General features: G+C 49.3%; 3 protein-coding genes across 4 annotated transcripts; 1 reads left to right on the top strand and 2 right to left on the bottom strand.

Annotated features, from left to right (window-relative positions):
• Positions 1-4,972: 4,972 nt before the first annotated feature.
• Positions 4,973-7,581, bottom strand: LOC127617014 (growth/differentiation factor 15). Its single transcript, XM_052088877.1, is given in 5 exon segments — positions 4,973-6,100; positions 6,994-7,351; positions 7,353-7,402; positions 7,405-7,432; positions 7,573-7,581. Coding segments are annotated over 5 exon segments (978 nt in total). The 3' UTR covers positions 4,973-5,567.
• Positions 7,582-9,367: 1,786 nt separating this feature from the next.
• On the top strand, positions 9,368-12,069 carry tmem70 (transmembrane protein 70). Its single transcript, XM_052088139.1, has 3 exons — positions 9,368-9,585; positions 10,132-10,228; positions 10,565-12,069. The coding sequence occupies exons 1-3, from the start codon at positions 9,460-9,462 to the stop codon at positions 10,999-11,001; spliced, it is 660 nt and encodes a 219-aa protein (XP_051944099.1). The 5' UTR covers positions 9,368-9,459; the 3' UTR covers positions 11,002-12,069.
• Positions 12,070-12,355: 286 nt separating this feature from the next.
• On the bottom strand, positions 12,356-18,344 carry LOC127616505 (junctophilin-1-like). 2 transcript variants are annotated; one of them, XM_052088125.1, is made up of 7 exons: positions 17,828-18,344; positions 16,458-17,217; positions 15,946-16,064; positions 15,238-15,498; positions 13,975-14,375; positions 12,766-12,852; positions 12,356-12,661 (listed from the first exon to the last, which is right to left on the bottom strand). In XM_052088125.1, exons 1-7 carry the CDS (start codon positions 18,204-18,206, stop codon positions 12,443-12,445), a joined length of 2,226 nt encoding a protein of 741 aa, XP_051944085.1. In that variant the 5' UTR covers positions 18,207-18,344; the 3' UTR covers positions 12,356-12,442. The 2 variants fall into 2 exon arrangements, with proteins under 2 accessions (XP_051944085.1, XP_051944087.1); XM_052088127.1 differs by lacking the exons at positions 12,356-12,661; positions 12,766-12,852 and adding an exon at positions 13,540-13,635.
• Positions 18,345-18,510: the final 166 nt, after the last annotated feature.

The following is an 18,510-nucleotide window of genomic DNA, read 5'->3' as shown; positions in this document are numbered from 1 at the left end:
GTAAATGGAAAGTTAACATAGCACTGCGCCCCCTATAAAAAATCAAACGTAGACGATATTACTCATAGTAGACCACTACATACAACTTTGACAGAATTATTTATTTTAAGATAAACTTACTCATAACCATTACTACAAGATAAATAAGAAGTTATACTTTTTTTGGGGGGGGGGCGGGGGGAGGGGGGCTGTTGAAGTAAATGAAATGCTTTTACACCTGAAAATGACCTGATTGTAGTCAAAATATTTCAGCAGGCAAAGATTTTTCGTACGATTAGATTTTGTTTGAAATGCAATAAAGGAATATATGCAAGACTAGTTCTGTGTCAAATGCTTGATACTGTAAAAAAAGCAGTCAATTGAATACTCTAAATTGTCCTAAACTCGCAACAGGTATTGTTATTAATAACACATTGTATTATTATTTATCGGGGAAGTCGACCCTAAAAAAAAATCCTTCCAATAATTTTAATTTAGGGGGCGGCCATTTTGCCACTTTCTGTCGGGTAAAGATGACCTCACAGTTTGCCACAACATACCTGTTTTCTGAAGCTGCGCTACGAGTGGTTGTTACCTATTCCAAATTCACAATATTAATCAAAATGCCGTGTTTATACTAGTGGGGCTACAAAGAACATATCGACAAATTTTATTTCTCGTTTAAGGTACAGATGCCATAAAGGTAAAATCATAAAGTAAATGTTTTGTTGTGCATGACTACCATCTAGTGGAGTGAAATGGTACTACTACACAGTACGGTCCCAAAATAATCTTTTTTAGTGTTTAGGGCAGGAGTGCCCAACCAGTCGATGCTCTATAGCACTTGGACTGGCAAAGATCTGCAACTTGACTCAGACGATCAAATCTCCTCAAAATTGATCAGATTTCAGGATAGTCAGACGAGAACGAACCCAACTGATGTTTCATTGCAGTTGCAGTGCCACCTCGTGGAGAGAACGAGAATTTCCCCATACAGCTTCACAATTTTGTCCTTTTTCATCGTGTGATGATGGTCTATGTTGCCCGATATGGAACGTGACGTTGCAATAAAATATCAACTATTTTTTTATGGGGGGAGGTGATAAGTAAAGGTCCTGCTCATGTCTATCTGCGAGCCTGTTGTGGAGTTGCGAAGCCAAGCCGGGGTCGCGCATTCTCCGACTCGAGCCGTCAATCGTCCCATTCAAAAACTCAATTTTTGGGGGGGCGAAAACACTCCTTATCCGATTCCTTCAAACATTTCCCTTTGAGGCATTCTAATGAGTAGCATGATACACGCGACCCGTGAAAAATGCACCAAAGGCGACGAGACAGGCACCAAAAGGGCCTAAGTGCAAGCATATTGCTTGATATGGAATGATCATGGTATTTACGTCAAGAGCTCTTACAGGAAGTCTGATTCGAGCTTTTTCTTCATTACATGAGAAAAGAGGAACTCTTGTGTTGCAAGTGTCAAGGGTTGACGCACAAGCACAAGCTGCTTGACTTTTCAGACAACTCTCGACTTTGGTGCCCTGAGCGGTAAGATGGCTGATTATTTTCAATTGCTAGGCTAAGAAAATAAAAAGTCTGATGCTCTCTACTTGATGTTTGGTATGCCAGCACTCGGAACGGAAAAGAAAAAGGTTGTAAGCATGGAACAAGACAATTTAGAATGAAAAAATATTTTGTAAAATACAGATCTTGTCTTGATGTTCTTTTCGATCGTGTACTCAATGTTATCGATGGGCGACACCATTCATGTCGGTTTGCTAAGGAGTAAGATCAAAATCACATTTCAGCTCTTAAGTTGTTTTTTTAGGTGAAGATTCTGTTCACATTTGGGACAGTCCATCTCTGATGTAAACAGGAAGAGACTTTTGGAGCTTCTTTTTCACCCAGTAATCCGTCATTAGTTTGTTTTCTTTTGAGCAAATGTTGAGATCTGTACATTTTCGCAATGATGTATATACACTCGGTTCCTATTTGCCACAAATAGCAGTGTGATAACATTTGACAGGCTAATGCAAGCCAATCGCAAGGCATGAGACAGCTGGATATACACTCTCTATATTTTGTATATTTATATTTCATTCTGTACTGTGTACAGTTCATTTTTCAAATGTATTTTGTGCATGCAAACACTTTGTTTTTCTACTTTGTCCCCTTCCCTTCAAAATGTTGCTGCTGTAAATTGCGAATTTCTCCATTGCGAGACAAATAAAGGTTCTCTTATAGTACAGTGCCACCAATACAATACATAGCCTACAGTACAAGTGTATTTCTAGAGCAGCACTACTATTGTACACAAAGCGCTGTACATAGAGCAAAAATAATTTGTTCAACAAACAATAACTTCATTTTGAAGACAGGAAGGAGCACAAAAAGAGTCAAAGTAAAAATCAAGTCAAAAGCCAAAGAATGAAGTTTCAAGACGAGTTTTTTTTTTTTTTTAAACGATGGGCAGCGAGTGGGGCTTGCCGAACCTTCAACGTGCTCATTCCAAAGAGAGGGCCCAGCAACGGAAAAGGCTTCATCCCTCTGAGCCTCCGCTTAGTCCTCTGTACCTCTCATAAGTCTCGGCGGTGTCCAACATATGGCCCGATTTGACAAAGGCATGAATGACTTCTTCAAAGTGCTCGCCAGAGAAAGGAGAGGCTTGACTTTAGCCAGCAGCCTAAGATGAAAGGAGCATTAGGTTAGGTTCAATATTTGTGATTGCCTAGCAGCTTGTGGAGTGTCTGATCCGATGTTCATTTAAAAAAAAAAACATAAAACCTTTATTTGCAGGTCATGCAGCTGAATGACACTTGCGTTCCTGTAAATGGCAGCGCATGTGCAGCCCCCAATTCTCCCATAGGTCTGGCCGTGGGCCTGACTCTCTTCTTTCTGCTGCTGGTTGCCATCGCCGTTGCGACCGTTGGCAAATTCTGCAAGCACAAATGGAATCCGCCTCCATCCGATCGCAAGAAAAGCCAGAAGAAGGAGCAAACGGGGACGCCGCGGTGGGAGCATCCGCATGCCAGCATGTCCAGAACGCAGGCGGCTGAGAACAACCCCATCTATGAAAACTTGGCGGGGCAGCGGAGTGGCGAAAGGCCGCAGAGCAGGTGCGCCGTTCTCTTCTTATGCAATCGTGTCGATTCAGAAAGTGTGACATATGAAAGTGAAGCCCTGTCGCCAAAGCGGAACGGAAACAGATGAAGAAACATTGCATGTGATGTGATTCCCCCCATCTGACTTCCTTCTGTTTGAGAGAAAAACCTCCATTTAGACTGCACGTGATCTTCCCTTCTTCTTGCCGGCGATTCACCGCTGGAGCTTTAAGAACGCAACTAGGGAAAGGAAATCCACCCAAGTACTCACACTTCTGTACTTAAAGTCAGTAAGTGGAGAAAAAAAGGCAAATTAGAATGCTTAAAAGTATACAAAGTCAGGCCTCAAAGTTCTGAAAAGAATACAGACGCCGCGGGCGTTTCGGCTGAGCGTGTGAAACCGCGCCATGCTGTAAAATGGATGCTACTCGATGTACCATTAATATTGGTTCACATACAGACACGGAGTTGTCAAGATATCTCCGCCGTGCGATATCTCCCGCCAGGTTAGCTGCGCGCGACGAGAGGCGTTAGCCACCAGCGAGCTCACGAGATTGGCTAATAATGGCAACGGAGAAAATAATACACACTACCACTTGTGTGCGTAGATTTCGGTGATTTGAGGCTAGCGCAAGACAACAGCTCCGCCACAAATTACACTTGAAGCCGGAACTATTGTTTTGCTGTCATGAAAAGAGATTCTGTTTCCCACTCTTCTTTGTTGAAATGGAAAGAAAGAAGGAGGGAGGGAAGAACATCTTGCTAATGGGAATTTGTTGCGTTACTGTCATTAAGTTAGTTCAAAACAAGGCAATCCCCATAACCCCCCCCCCCCTTCCACTGATAAACTCTCCCCTAGAGCTCAACCGAGATCTTCATCGATCAAAATCTCGAGCACAGGTCACTTTACTTGTCTCTGTTAATCATGTTGTCAACTGCAGAAGTAAAAAGAAAAGACCCCCCTAACCCCCGAAAAAAAATCATTTATACTCAAACCTCGGCTTTCAAATGTCTCTGTTCTCGACCAAATCAGGTTTCGACCAAAACATTTTTATGCCTCGGATGGCGACTGAATTTCAGTTCTCGACCAAACCGAGCGCACTTGAATGCACCAGTTGACTCCTCTCGCTTTCCTTACACGAGGAAGCCCTTCGTAGCATTCCATTGTGAGCAGACGTGTTCAATCAAGATTTTTTTTTTAAAGACCATGGTTTCGAACGGATGATAGCCGAAAACCGAGGAATGACTGTATAATGCTTATTTTCGGCAAAAAAGGAATCGAAAGTACAGCTCTCAATTTGGTCATTTGGCGGGCGCGAAAGTGAAAAATGGTTTGGAAATTCCAAGTCAAGCGCAGATCCTCGTTAAATCTCCTCAAGTAGTATCACAAGCGAACGTGGGGGTCCCGGGACGGCCCGCCGCCTCCTATTTGCGCGGGTGAGTTCGCTGGCGCATTTTGACCGCCGACCGTTTCTCCACAGGCCGCCTCGCGTCCCCGCCGAGGATTTGTACTTACCGGTACATTGCGATTCAGCCGACGACGCGATCTACAGCAACGATCCGGCGTGTCACCTGACCATTCTCCCGCAATCCCCAGACGACGACATTTATATTGTCCCGGAGTCGTAGGACCAGACGTCCCGAGCACGAACTTTCTCTCCCCGCGTCACGTCGACCTTGCTCGGAAAAGCATCGCGAGCTCACGCTGGTCTTCACTCTTGCCGCTGCGCTCTCAATGCCGCCGATGGGCGCCGTCTTACGGAACATTGTTGGATTCCAAACTGCTTTATGAGTTACTTTCAGCAGATGCCGACAACTCTGCTTGACATAAAAATGGCATCTGGTTTTGTCATTTTTTTTAGGGAATGCCTTTTTAACGGTGATGTTTAAGATTAGTGTTTGAAGAAAATTTAATAATGACAGCCTTTTGAACTGAAAAACAATTTCTGCATTTCATAGAGCATCAATGGTCTACTTGATTTTTTTTATTTTTATACAGCATCTGCCTAGACTTCACTTCTCAATACAGTAATACATTTTTTTCTCTATTTAATGTAAAATAAAGACTTTTTTGACCGGACATATTGAACTGTTCTTACTGCAGTGGTAAAACATCAAACATCTTTTATAAATAGGACCAATATGCTTCACACAACCTGTGGCTGCGACTCCAACAAGGTTTTCTTCAAAGGTTACGAAGCTAGATAACAATTTGTCTACAGTCCAGAGTGCACAATCGACCATAATGGCTTCATCTCGAGCTGTCACAAAGTCACTGCCCGACGTGGAAAATGTTGCTCATAAAAATCAGTCCCAGTTTTTTTGGAGCGCAGCTCTACTGATGGACGGGTAGTCAACGTCCTGGGTGCTAAACAGCGTGAGCAGTTTAGACATTGCTCTAGTTTCAGAGTGGGACAATAAATACAAGTTGGAATAAATACGGCGTTCCAAGAAAGATCAAAAATGAGCGCATCGTTGGTTTGGGTGGCGGCCTTAGGCACAGTGACACTTGGTGACTATGAGGTCACTAAAAGGCGCCACTTTCAACTGGCCCCCGGCGTCATAGTACATGAGGACCAGGGGCTCGTAGGAGGCCGGCACGCAGCACGGCCGAGGCGAGCCGCCCTTTGTGATCTGGTGCAGGCGAGACTTGAGCTGGGTGTGCATGCTGGCCGGCTTGTAGTTGTGCGGGCAGGCGCCGTCGCACAGGTGCATGGTGTACTCGGTCGGGGCCACGATCCAATCGGTCCAGCCCAGGTCTCCGAACGACACCTTGACCGACTTACGGCAGCACCATTCTTGTCGGTTGCACTCCTCGTCCCCGTCGGAGCGCCGGGGCCGAGGATTCGCTACGGCCATGGCCGTCCTTATGTGGGACTGGACTCGCGTCGCTTGGATGGGAAGCCGAAGCGCAGCCGGGGAAGGAACGGCCTCGCGCGGGACGTTTGGGTCCTTCTGGAAAGCAGCTCGGAACCGCTGCGTGCGTTGGCCGGGTGGCAAGCCATCTTTCCCCTGAGATGCTCTTACTGGCCTCACAAGAAAAGGAAAGAGCAAAGTGTGAGTCTAAGTACGAACAAACGACTCCATCAACATACGGCCATCACGTGACTTCATTTTTTTTCCCTAAAAGGAACATGATCGACAGAAATAGCCGAACAAGATGTGAGCCGAAGGAGATTAAAAAAAAATGTCGAGCCACTCCTGTTCAAATGTCGAGAAAAAACCCTTTTTTCTCCCCATTCCTCATCTGTACAGCTTAACTGAATTTGTGAAGGGTCCTTTTCGGTGTACTGTAGTAAAAAAAAAACAAACAAACAAGGGAATAACTCCGATATGAGCCCAAATCCACCTTGAATGTTCTAGTCGGCTTTCCCTGACAGTTTTTGCTTTCTAGTTGAATGTTTTGTGCCAACATTTGAAATTCGCCACGTGTACTTGAATACAGAGCCTCGGTTTTCGAACCGGCTTCTCCTCAGGAGGGCCGCGGCGCGCCGGAGCCTTTCCCAGCAGGCTTGGGGGCGGTCGACGGGCCTGTTGCCATAATTTAGACAAGTGGACAGATGCCCACTGTGGATTTGAACACTGGTGTTCAAAACAACGCATAAGAATAAAATACCCTCCCTGAAAGCAAAATGAAACTCACTAATAATACTGTACAACAATGGTGACTAAATAACAGACAGATACCATGGAATGGGGTTACAAGTCACCCCCCCCCCCCAAAAAAAAGTTGATATGTCATAAACAACAACAAGCAAAGTGGAACATTGGAGCTTTCGTTGTTCAGCTTTTTTTACGGGTAAACTCCCATGAGAGAAGATTTCATGAATGGGGCGTGCGTCCAAGCTTCCCTTTCTACTCCCACTCGCGCATTCCTTCTTGACTCACGAGCGTGAGTCACAAAGGCAAGCCGGCGTACCCGCAGCCGGAAAGAGCAGCGTCGACGCGGCGACTCCCGTCGGCCGGCTGACGTTTCTTCTCAACTCCCGGTACAGCCGATACGTCCTCCTCAACTCTCGCCGGGATGCCTTTTGGGTGAGCTCGGGTTCCTTGGCCATGCCCAGCGCGCTGAGGATTCCCGTCTTGAGCGCCTCCACCAGCTGGAGCCTCAGACTGTCCACGCCGAGCGTCGGCGGCGGGGACCGTTGAGGCCCGCACGCCCCCGAACCGGACACACAGAGTAGGAACAGCAAGGAGGAGAGGCGCGCGCCCGACCCGAGCATGGCGGGATCGGTCCGAGAGTCGGGAGCTCCGCCCCGGCCTGGATGGGAGAGCTCCGTCCGCGTCCTTCACCGAGTTCCGCTCGGAGGGCTCGTGCGTCGCAAGACTCTCGTTCGCTCAGGTGAGCTCTCGACGGGCTTTCGTCAGCGTTCCGTGGCGCTTTCCGGCAGCGGCGGGGTGTGGAGTGACCCTCCCACCACACACCCCTGCTGACTTCAAAAACAAACGTGTTGCGAATCGTTTGGAACCCGCTTTGGACCACTTACAAAAGTCAGACCGTGCCCATTTTAAGAACTGGCCACGACGATGAAGAAACCTTTGCTATTTTCCCTCTTTTCTTAACTTGCAAAGAGAAGAAGAAGAAGAAGAAGAGACATTTTCCCCCAAATATTGTCAAACAATGCGTTCCCATAGCTTTGCCAACATTGTTTATGTGACGATTCGGCTTAGGGACCAACAGGTGGCACTGTAGGGCTCCCCTGGCAGCTGCACACCTGTTGGTCATAGGTAATCAGGCCTATAAAAGGACTCCTGCCCGAACACTCAGTGTCGCGTCATTGTTGCTTTTGCTACTGTCATGTTTGAGTTGCTGTTATGTTTTATCTTCAGTCATGATTTTTGTTTGCTACTTTGGACTTTGCTTAGGATTTAGTTTTCAGTGTTTTATCAATACACATCTTCAAATACACCCTGCTCCTCTCTCCTGCCTGATTTTTGGGGTCCACCACCACCATGCAACATGACATGAGTTTACAGACGCATCAAAAAATGAGAACTCGGCTACATCATGATCACAGATGGAAAATATATCGCTCACCTCCACGGCATGGGTGTCTTTTCAGATGAGACGGACAAAATTCTTCTCAAAAGGTCTTGTCCACTCGTCAACGCTCCAAAACCGGTTCCACACCACTTCGACACAGTTCTGCGTTTTTACACGTTCTCGGCCATTACGAGCAAAACGTGTTTAATCATAAATCTCATAACGGTTTCCAACGACCGCAACATGGGATGGAGTTTGCTTTCGTCGGGTTGATCATCACCCAATTGCCTGTAGAAGCAGTGTGATTCTCCTTCTGAATGACTGACCAGTCCGGTCACAGGTTTGAATCAGGGGGTGCGTGGGGGGGTGTATTCTGAACGGCCCCAATAGCTTCCGTTTCGGATGATCGAGGGATCATTTCCCAAGGAGACAAGTTCAGGGACACAAGCTGTAAAAGCAGAAAGTGCGGCTGTCGGAAAGAAGACCTCCTCCGGGTAACTTGTCGTGAGAGATCGGTCCCTTTGAGCGGTAAGCGGGCTCAAGGCGTGAGGAGGAAGTCATTTCATTTCGCATCTTGCCTCAATTGTGATTTCCACAAAGATAGCCGGCTACCATGTTTGGTCTTGAATAACGACTTGAAACCTGCCGCCCACATTAAGAGTCAGATCATGCCCGGAAACCAAAAGCCATAAAGTCGAGGGCAACAAACAGTCTGCTGCGGCGTTTCTTTGCGCCGACATGTAGCTTGCAGCCGTGACTGCACATGGGGCGCAAATAACCTGGCACACAAAGGTCAAAAGAAGCATCAAGTGTCATTTTGACAGAAGTGAAGCTGCTGCGAAGCAAAGCTACTTTTGGGAGTTTGCTTTGCACTCTGCCTGATGCAAATCTGCTCAACGGGCACAGCTTGGCGTGGACAAGATAACCCCACCCGGCCATCTCGCTGGCAACCAAAGTGAGTCCCGACGCCCCGAAGGCAAACGGTCCAAATTTATTGAAATGCAGCTTCAATTTGGACAAAGGTAGCGCTGTGCCACCCTCTCGTGGCTTCAACTGGCAATTACAAACGCTTCGATTCTAAAATTAGCCACGCGTTTGGTGTTTCTAACAAACCAACTCGAGGCACAATTCGACGCGTTCTGATTAATTTGTCCGAGTGCAACAATAATTGACAAGCGATTGAAAGAGGTGGCCGGGGACTCCCGGTTCAAGATGGCGGCCCGACGTGCTCGTCGTCAACCAGCCGAGGCTTTCTCTAGTCGTTCTACATCTATGCTGCGGACGCCCAATAGGACGTCAGCGTCGATGTCGCAAACGAGAAGGAAATTGGCGTAGAAGAAGACGGAGGGCGGAAGTTGTTAGCATTCGGAGCTTCTGAAGTCACATTTCGGCCAAGCAAAAATGCTCTCTCTTTTTCGCGTCTTCACGGCGCGATGCGGAGCTCTTTGTGGCGCGTCTGGTTTTGGCCGGCCGAGGGGAAATCATCTCCATGCTGTCAAAAGGTCACCTCTTTGCCTGAAACCGAAGGTACAGACAGGCACACGTCAAGGACTCAATAGCAATAGCTAATGGACTGGCCGCTAGACCGGGGCTTGGCAACCTTAAACACTCACTTGGACACCGAACAATATCAAGAAATAAAAAGGAAGCGCGTGTCAATAGCATCACTGAATGTTAGCCATCTATAAACGCGTTTGAAATCAACCGAGGCCGCGTTATCACGTCTCGCTTTCATGCCGTCGCGCATGGCGAACCCCCCCCCCCCCCCCCCCCCCACACACACACACACACACACACAATAAACCTTTTCTAGCCACATTAATTTGATTTGCCTGATATTGACTTGAGTGCTCATTCTGGCGCTGGCACATCAAAGACATATTCATCCCACTTTTGTTTATTACTTTTGTCAGTGGCCATTGTGGGGGTTTCTTTGATTGACAGAGCAGAGTGTCAACAGTTTTGTCAACGTCAAAAGCCGGCCGGCCCTCTGCAGGACACGTGCCGTGTTTAAAAAAACGGATGGATGATGGTTGATAAATACGAATAGTGAATCTTGTTTTTTTTTTGCAGGCGCGGTCTCACACTCCAACGTCTTTTCTCTCTACCGAGGCCCAATCTGAAGATGGCAACCTTATTTACACGGGCAGTTTGGCAACTGCAGTTCGCGGTGAGTTGCTTGATTACGTGATGACGGGGTGACCATATTTGCCCATTTAGTGGTTGACATAACTGTAGTTGCGTATGATGTCAAGATTGTGGCTGAATATATAGTTGCACTAGCACAACTTAGCGACAAGCAGCGGCTGACAAAACGGGTCCGTTATTTGTCCAAACTTTTAAAGAAGACCAAAAAAAGAGAAGGGGGGGGGGGGGGTGACGACACCCCGGCAAAAAGTGAAGACATCAGTGAAATAAGTGACAGCTCAACCACTTGAAAATAGTTTTCGGTGTTCATCCGCACCCTTTTGGACTTGCTGATTTGTTGACGTTTTTCTGCTCGCAGGGGTGAAATTCTTCTCTTATAGCACCAGTGGAGCCAGTCTCTGTCTCATGCCGCAGATCCTCCTGAAAAGCGGCCTCGGAGTGCAGAGCCCGACCCTGCAAGTGGCCTTCTGCGGCATCGTTGGCTTCTTCACCTTCCTTACCCCCGCGCTCCTGCACCTGTTCACCAAGGGTTACGTCATCCGCCTGTACCACAACCCCGAGCGGGACACCTACGTCGCCGTGACCTACAGCCTCCTCCTAACTGAGCGAAGGACGCTTTTTCATCAGAGGCAGGTAAAAATACCGGCGGTGAGCAAGATGTTCACCACCTTCTACGCCAACGACACGGGGATGCTGGTGAACCCGGACATGTTCCGCCTCCCTCAGGATTACAACCACCTTATGGGCTACGACAAGCCCTTCACTTTCCCGACATCTTATCCGGACAGGCCGTGATCTCCGCGACTGTTGTTGTTTCAGCTCAATCGCTTCTATCACTTGTACGCGCTTCCCAAATTTTTACGCAGCAGCTCTTTTTGTTACAGCGAATCTTTCAGCAAAAACAAACGTTGTCTTCACTGCGACCTGCAAAACTCCTCCATCGATTTGACAGCTCGAGTTTCTGCTTGTGGCTATACGAGATGGCGCCAAAAAGTCACTATTTGGATTTGCTGTACATGCAACCCTGGCTTTGGTGACTTAACGGGCTGCGTTTTCGTGTTGAGGCCCAACAACTTTCACGTGGGAAAATATCAAGTCCCTCTACAAAACCGCTTCATTTTGTTTGGAACTATTTGATGAGGTCATTTAGCCCCCAGACTTATCAAAAAATTAGTGTGGCTAAATCCAGTCGAGCCGAGAGCATCTCGAAAGGCCGAAAGTGAGGCAACATTTGAAAAGAAATTCAAAATGGCCACCTTGGTGTGGAGAGTAGGGCTCCATCCAGAGACTTCCCCAAAGGTCTCCGCTTTTTGTCTGTGCCTCCAACTTTTGGTCCATCTTGGTGAAATGTTCAACTGGGGTTGTGTTGTTGAAAAAAAAATGTTAGAGGGCGCAAATCCTGGGGTAAAAAAAATAAATAATCACAATCGGTTAATAAAATTGTGCTTTGTCAAGCATTATGTGCCTACCAAGTTCCATATGTCATCACAAACCTTAAGGAGACCATCAAAATTAGCGTAATTTTTCTGAGCAAACGATGCGTTGCTATAGCAACAGTGTTGGATGAAACCAAATGCTTTGCTTTCACTTAAATTGGTGACCAGTTTTAGATGACAAAACCAAAGTTTCAACAGTTACAAATCTCTTCGAGGGGTTATTTAAGAAGGTGAGCCCTGTAAAAGCAAAAAACGGGGCCGCAAATTTGAATGAAAATTCCAATTTAGGTTAAGCAAATGTATGCGGGAGCCATTTTTTGTTTTTTACGGTACTATTCAAAATAGTTCAGATGGTGACTGTATAGTACAAAGTGCGCGAAAAATGTGAAAAGTATTATCGACAATAAAATGACAACTTGATAAACGAGACCTAAGATGTGCTCAATGTCGCCGCCTATCGCAATTCATTTGACTGATTTTGTGGCAGGCCTGGCCAAAGCCAGATAAAGCAGATCAATAGCGAGGCGGTTCGAAATAGAGCCACTCTCCGAGGACCGGCTTCACATTCCTGCCCGGGGGCCCTTTTCACCCATCAACACGTCACTCTGTAAAACGGTACGGCAGCTGTCCATGGCCGTCAGCTTAAAAAGTGCGCCGCTGAACATATGGGCAAGCGCAGTCAGACGCAAACCTGACGGAGCAAAACAAAGACGTTCTGCAAAGAGGCGCAAACTTTATTGCAGCGCTTTCGAATTTCAAGAGTTGCTTGGCGAAAACAGAAAGAAAACACAAAGGCCTTTTCAAAAGTCTGCACGCTCATGAGCAAGTCTCCTTGTGCGCCGTCCTTTTGAAAGCCGACTGAGAATCTCCTGTGGCGTCTCCGGTGTCATTTTCCTCCCTTGCCCTTTTTGCAACCGGCGCTTCGATTTCCTTCGGCTTTCACTGCGCTCCGAGTGGAATGGCCGATCGTCCCCAGACCAATCGGGTCGCGCCGAGCGCCCACGGCAGCACTTCAGTCCCTGCGGGGACGCTGTGTCGTGGCGCCGGTTTCATCTTTCTCTTTATCATCGTCATCATTTCTCCACCATCTTTTTCTCCATCTCTCTTTCGCTTTGTTCCTCACTCTGTCTGGCGATCTGATTGGAACCCCTTTGACAAGGGCCCCCGGACCACAGAGAGGTCGCGGCTTAGCCGACGAATTTGGAGAAATCTGAAAGATGGGAAAAGCTGCGCATCAATGCGTCGCCCAGTCACACCTTTGGATTCAATTATTGGGGTTTCGATTTGCTTCGGACCAAACATCAAACGCGAGAAACAAAATGTCATTCATGTTAAACCTGAAAAATAAAGCCGATGCGAAATGAATTCCGGGTTTGTAAAACCAAAAAACATTGCAAAACTCTTCCTTCCCCCTTATTAATTTGACCAACAACTTGCAGAACTTAACTGACGAAAAAAATCGTTTAAAGAGGGGGCAAAACTAGACATTTTTACCAGAGCGATACTAGGATGTGCGCTGACCCTTTGAGCGCACACTGCTAGCGAGTAGCAATATTTCATTCAACACGAGGACAAAAAAAAAAAACGAACAAAGAGCACAGATGATAATTCGTCTGTGGGTCAAACTGCCGCAGTATAGCGCCAACTACCGGCGTGGAGGACTTCCTAGTCATTTATTTTGCCGTTAAGTATCACTGGCCGGTATCGGCAGCCTCCCCGAGTATCTGGCACCTTGAAATAATGCAAGACGATGGACTTATTTCTGTCGCGCTTTCACAACAGCTGCAGCTGATGTCACGGCAGGTCTCAAATCGAGGTCGCCTATCCAGTTTTAGATATTGCAGCAGAAAAAAAGGAGAAAAAAAACTTAAAAAGACAGTACACACTTGTTACTTACCTTGGCTCAGATTTGTCAGGTCAGGAAATGGACAAAAAGAATGGCCAGACCGACATTTAATAGCATCACCAGAGCAACCAAGATCGGGTCGGGACCCTGGAGAGAAATTGACATTTGACTTGATGACAACGGAATGCAACGTCCGCCTTCATTGTTCACAACGACATCGGGCTGCGCTCTTCATACGATTGGATGTTTAACATCTCGCACGTTGCCTTCCCATGCACTCGGCGAGTGTTGGTGCCAACAAAACACGGTCGCGATACCGTTGCCGGCATTCCCCCCAAATTCTCGGAGAAATGGATTTCATTTGGGGCAAATCCTGATTTCTCTCTTCCAAAATCCAAATTCTCAAAGGTTGAAACCACAGAAGCCAGATAAGGCGTCCAAAGGCTCCTTGGCCTCTGCGCGCGCTCAACTACGCTAAACACTTACCGACTCCGCCCGGACCATTTCGGCACCGATTTCCACACTCGCTTTCTTGGTTTCCGCAAAACCCTTTGGCTTGTTGGACTCCGCCGGAGCTTTGGCGTTCTCTTTCGGCGGGAGCGGCGAAGGGCCGGCGACGGCCGAGACTTTTGGAGCCGGCGACCACGCCGGCTTGGCGGGGGGCGGCAAGCGCGCGAGGCACGACGGGTGAAAATCATCGCCTGCGTCAAGCGGTTCTTCGAGCGGCAGGGTCTTGACATCCTTGACGTAGTAACCGTGGTATTGGCAGTGGATTTGTCCGTTGGGAGCGGAACGGCTATTTGGCACGGGGGCCTGAACAGAGCAAGATTTCGTACGTTGCCTGGCTTCCTGCCCGAGAGAGAGATTCCATGCTGCCTTTGCAATGCCTGGTTCACAAAAAAAAAAGAGGAAAGTCACGTGTGTCCTGGATGGTCCGAACCAGAAACAAATGGCAGGAGGCCGACAACCAATTCAGCATGCTATTTATTTACTATATTGGCCTGAATATAAGACGGCGTTTGTTTGCATTGACATAAGACTGAAAAAGTGGGGGGTCGTCTTATATTCGGGGTCTGGGCGTTATACCCATTCACGACGCTAGATGGCGCCAGATATCATTAAAGCGAATGCTGTACTTGACTCACCAGGCCAAAGTGAACCCCTGCCACAAAGAATAAAAATAGCGGTAGCACAAAGAAGAAAAATAAAAAATAGTAAGAAAGAGAAGAAAATAGAAGAGATAACAGAAAATGGAGAAAAGTAGCGACAATCTGGAGAAAAGTGGATCGAAGATCGGCCAGGTTAACTGGCAGCTGAGGAGAAGTTATGATGTAATTTACAATTCAAAAACCAGATGTCAGATTTATGAATGTGATTGCACTTTAGTTTACATATTTAAATCTTCAGATATTAAGATTTGAATGAGGCAAAATAACATGCTTTTTCTCTCAAATATATTGGTACAATCATTTGTTTCAAATGTACCGTTATTATTTTCTCTATAAAAATTAATTTGGTGTTCAAAAAGTCTTTTTTTCAAACTTGAGTGTTGAAAAAGGGGGCGTCGTCTTATAATCAGGGCTTTTTTTTACGTGCCCGTCTTATAGTCGGGCACGTAAAAAAAAAACACAAACCAAAAAACGCTTTCAAAAGAGTCATGCCAAGCACGCGTGCTTTTATGTTGAGTTGCGAAAGACGGCAAATCCCAGCCTGTTGGGTAAAAAAAAAAAAAAAAGCCCAAACTGCTACCTTGATTGAGGGGTTCCGCCGTTGAGGTTTTGCCGCCTGTCCCGGGAGGCTTTGACAGCCCGCCAGCGCCGAAGCCCGTCTTCATGCCGGTTGGTGAGGCGGTGGGGCTTGGGGCCGGGCTCTGGTGAGGAGAATGCGTTGGGGTCGTGCCTTTGCGATAGAAATGAGGGCTACTCGGTGGCGTTTTTTGCAGCTGACACTCCTCGAGGATGTCCTTCGCCTCCGCCGCCACGATGGATTTCTGTCGGATGTAGTCCGGGCCTGGAAAACGGGACCCAGGACGACATCGTACAAGCTATCCCAAATACCGTATTGGCCTGAATATAAGACGGTGTTTTTTGCATTGTAATAAGACTGAAAAAGTGGGGGGTCGTCTTATATTCGGGGTCAAGACATTATACCCATTCGCGACGCTAGATGGCGCCAGATAGCATTGAAGCAAATGCTGAACTTGACTCCCCAGGCCAAAGTGAACCCCTGTCTTGAAAAAGAGGGCGTCGTCTTATCAGGGCCATCTTATAATCAGGGCCAATACGGTAGAAGCCCGTTTTAGGTTTTATGCTGTGCAAATTTGGAGAAATACGTGCTGAGGGCATGTAAACACATCGAGCGTGATCAAGAAAAGCCAGCGACTGCGGTGGCGGTGCGCAGGAGGGGAAAAAAAAAAGCCTCTCGTCTTTCGCCATGCAACTCCGACACCGTCGCTACCTGGCTGATGGAAACTAGGCGAGAGATCTCTGGCCAGGGCTCTGGCGATATCCGAGTCTCTGCTCGCCAACTGCGCGACCCGATCCGCCGCCTCCGCTTTGGCCCGAGTGTGAGACGTCCTGCAAAAATCCAAAAGGACAGATGGTGAGGCCATTCTGCCGGACACCTTTTGCAAATTGCACGCCACAAATCATCCCTTCGCAAAACGGCGCGAGGGCCGCCGCCGACTCCCTCCGCGGTCAACCTCGCGCAACAAATTGTGATCGCGAGTCCAAATCTTTTTGGGAGGAAACGGCCACGGCAAAGAAAAACTACAAGCCCAAAAAGGCAGGAAATGATGTCGAGGGATGAGAAGAACCCGGGAAGAAACGGCACCGTTTCCAGGTGTGCGGCCCTTAATGTGATCGGTCCCTCGAGATTGGACTTTCGGAGGAGGTCAAACGAGCGACGCCGGGGCACCCAAGTCGTCGGCGAGAAGGTCGCGCTTGATATCGGCGGGGACTCGAGCATACCTGGAGACGGCGATCTCCACTTTGGTTCGGGCGACGGCAGCGGCTGCGGCCGCTCGTTCGACGGCGCGATCCACCTTCCGTTTGGTCTTGGCGTCCTTCAGTGGGATGAAGTGCTTCCGGATCCCTCGGGCTAGGACGTTGTTTTTGTACTTGCCTTCTTCTCCGGCGCCGCCGGGAAAGACGGTGGCGCCGTAGCCGTGGCGCTTGTTGTTCAACCATTCGCCCGCGTACTTCAGGCCGTCGGAGCGCTCGGAGACGCCCAAGCCGTTGCGCTTGTCGTTCTTCCACTCGCCCGCGTACGACTCTGTGACGGCGGCGTCCACGTCGTCCTCCGGGGTCCAGTCGTCCTCGGCCGGGTCGCCGTCTCCAAAGCTGCCGGTGGAATTGCCGTCGCTCGAGCTGATCCCGCTCAGAGCGGTTTCGCTCGGCGCCGAGCTGCGCTTGCTGGAGACGGAGGAACGGGACTCCGATTTGCGCAATCGCTGCAGGCTGCCAAAAAGAGAGCCGCGGCGGAAGAGACCTCGCTTTTTCTCGCCGGCTTCTCCGTCCGAAGGGAAGTTGAGCACAAAGCCGCCGCGCGTGCCGGCGGGGCCGTCGGACGCGGCGCCCGCTAAAAGCGCGCCGTCGCTCCCCTCGCTACGCAGGGAGCCCAGCGAGGTTCGGAGCGGGGAGCGGATGAGCGAAGCCACGCCGTACGGGACGCTCTGACGCACGCCGTAGCCGTGGCGCATCCCGCCGCTCCACTGACCTTGATATGTGCCTGCGGCGACGATAGAGACACGAAAGCACAGGGAGAAGAAACAAAACACGTCACGGAGAAACACCGGCCTCGAAGACAGTCACAAGAAATAAAGTCCCCAAAAGCTCAAACGGGCCTCATTTCGCAGAGCGGGACCATGTAGACGACCCAGACGCCGTATGTTTGACACCGATGGGCTAAGCGGCGCAAGCTCTGGCCGTTTTTCTTCAAAAGTTCGATTTACTGCATGTTGCACTTGTCCGGTCTCACAGTGCGTTTTCCTGAGACGTCAGTCAAACTTGACAAGAATCGAGTAATAACATTTCCCGCAGAAGGGCCTTTTGGGAGCCTGACATTCAGACGAGATTCGAAGCCCCCGCGGAACAAATGTCGCTGGAAGGTTCGCTCGGGGGGTCCGCCTACGAGAGCTTTGGTCGCGGGCCTCGGCCCCGTCGGCGTGAGCTGTAGAATGTGAAACGGTGCTATTTTAAAAGAGGGAAAGTAACTCGAGTCACTCGCAAGTCTTTGGGCTGGCCAAAGATATCTCGGCGCAGCAATTTTGTTCAAGGGAAGTGGTCCGCGCGACCCGGCGACTGACGGGCGGAGTTCGAACGAACATCAGCAGGTTTACCTCCGTCGGAGTAGGTCTCGACGCCGTAGCCGTCCTGCAGCCCGTTGCTCCAGGTGCCCTCGTACCTGGCCGGCGTGCTCAGGCTCTGGCGGACGCCGTAACGCCCCTTGAGGCCGCGCGTCCACTCCCCCCGGTACAACCACTTGCCCTTGGTCTCCGCGCCGAGTCCGTGGCGTTTCCCCTGCGCCCAGTCGCCTCGGTACACGTTGCCGCTGGGCCAGGTGTACACGCCGACCGCCTCGAAGCCGCCGGACCACGAGCCCGAATATTCGCCCCGGCCGTCGGGTCCGGTGCACACGCCCTGGCCGTGAGCTTTGCCGTCCTCCCAGCCTCCGCAGTAGGTGCCTCCATCGTCGAAGTCAAAGCGGCCGCTGGTCATTCGGAAACTGAGTCCCAAGTGGAGTGCGTGCTCCCGCTACTTATTTCGGCACTCGAACTCTCTGTGGGGGCGGCGGGGGAGGGGGGAAACGCCGACGCGGGGCGGCCGGGGGCATCGGCGGCAACGGTGCACTGTGACGGACGGCGCCGCGACGGCGAGCGTCACTCCGCAGTTGAGAGACGGGACCGGATGGTCCCGCCGCTTGGGAGGTCGTGATGGGTCGTTCGCGAACGAACCGGCTCTTAGATCCGGCTCTTTGAAGTGAACAACGGGAGCTGGCTCCTAATAGGGAGCCGCTTTTAAT

This window comes from Hippocampus zosterae, chromosome 15 (genome assembly GCF_025434085.1).
Source record: "Hippocampus zosterae strain Florida chromosome 15, ASM2543408v3, whole genome shotgun sequence".
In the NCBI taxonomy this organism is placed as follows: domain Eukaryota; kingdom Metazoa; phylum Chordata; class Actinopteri; order Syngnathiformes; family Syngnathidae; genus Hippocampus; species Hippocampus zosterae.
Note: the sequence above shows the minus strand (reverse complement) of the source record. Positions and strands in the feature narration are given on the sequence as shown.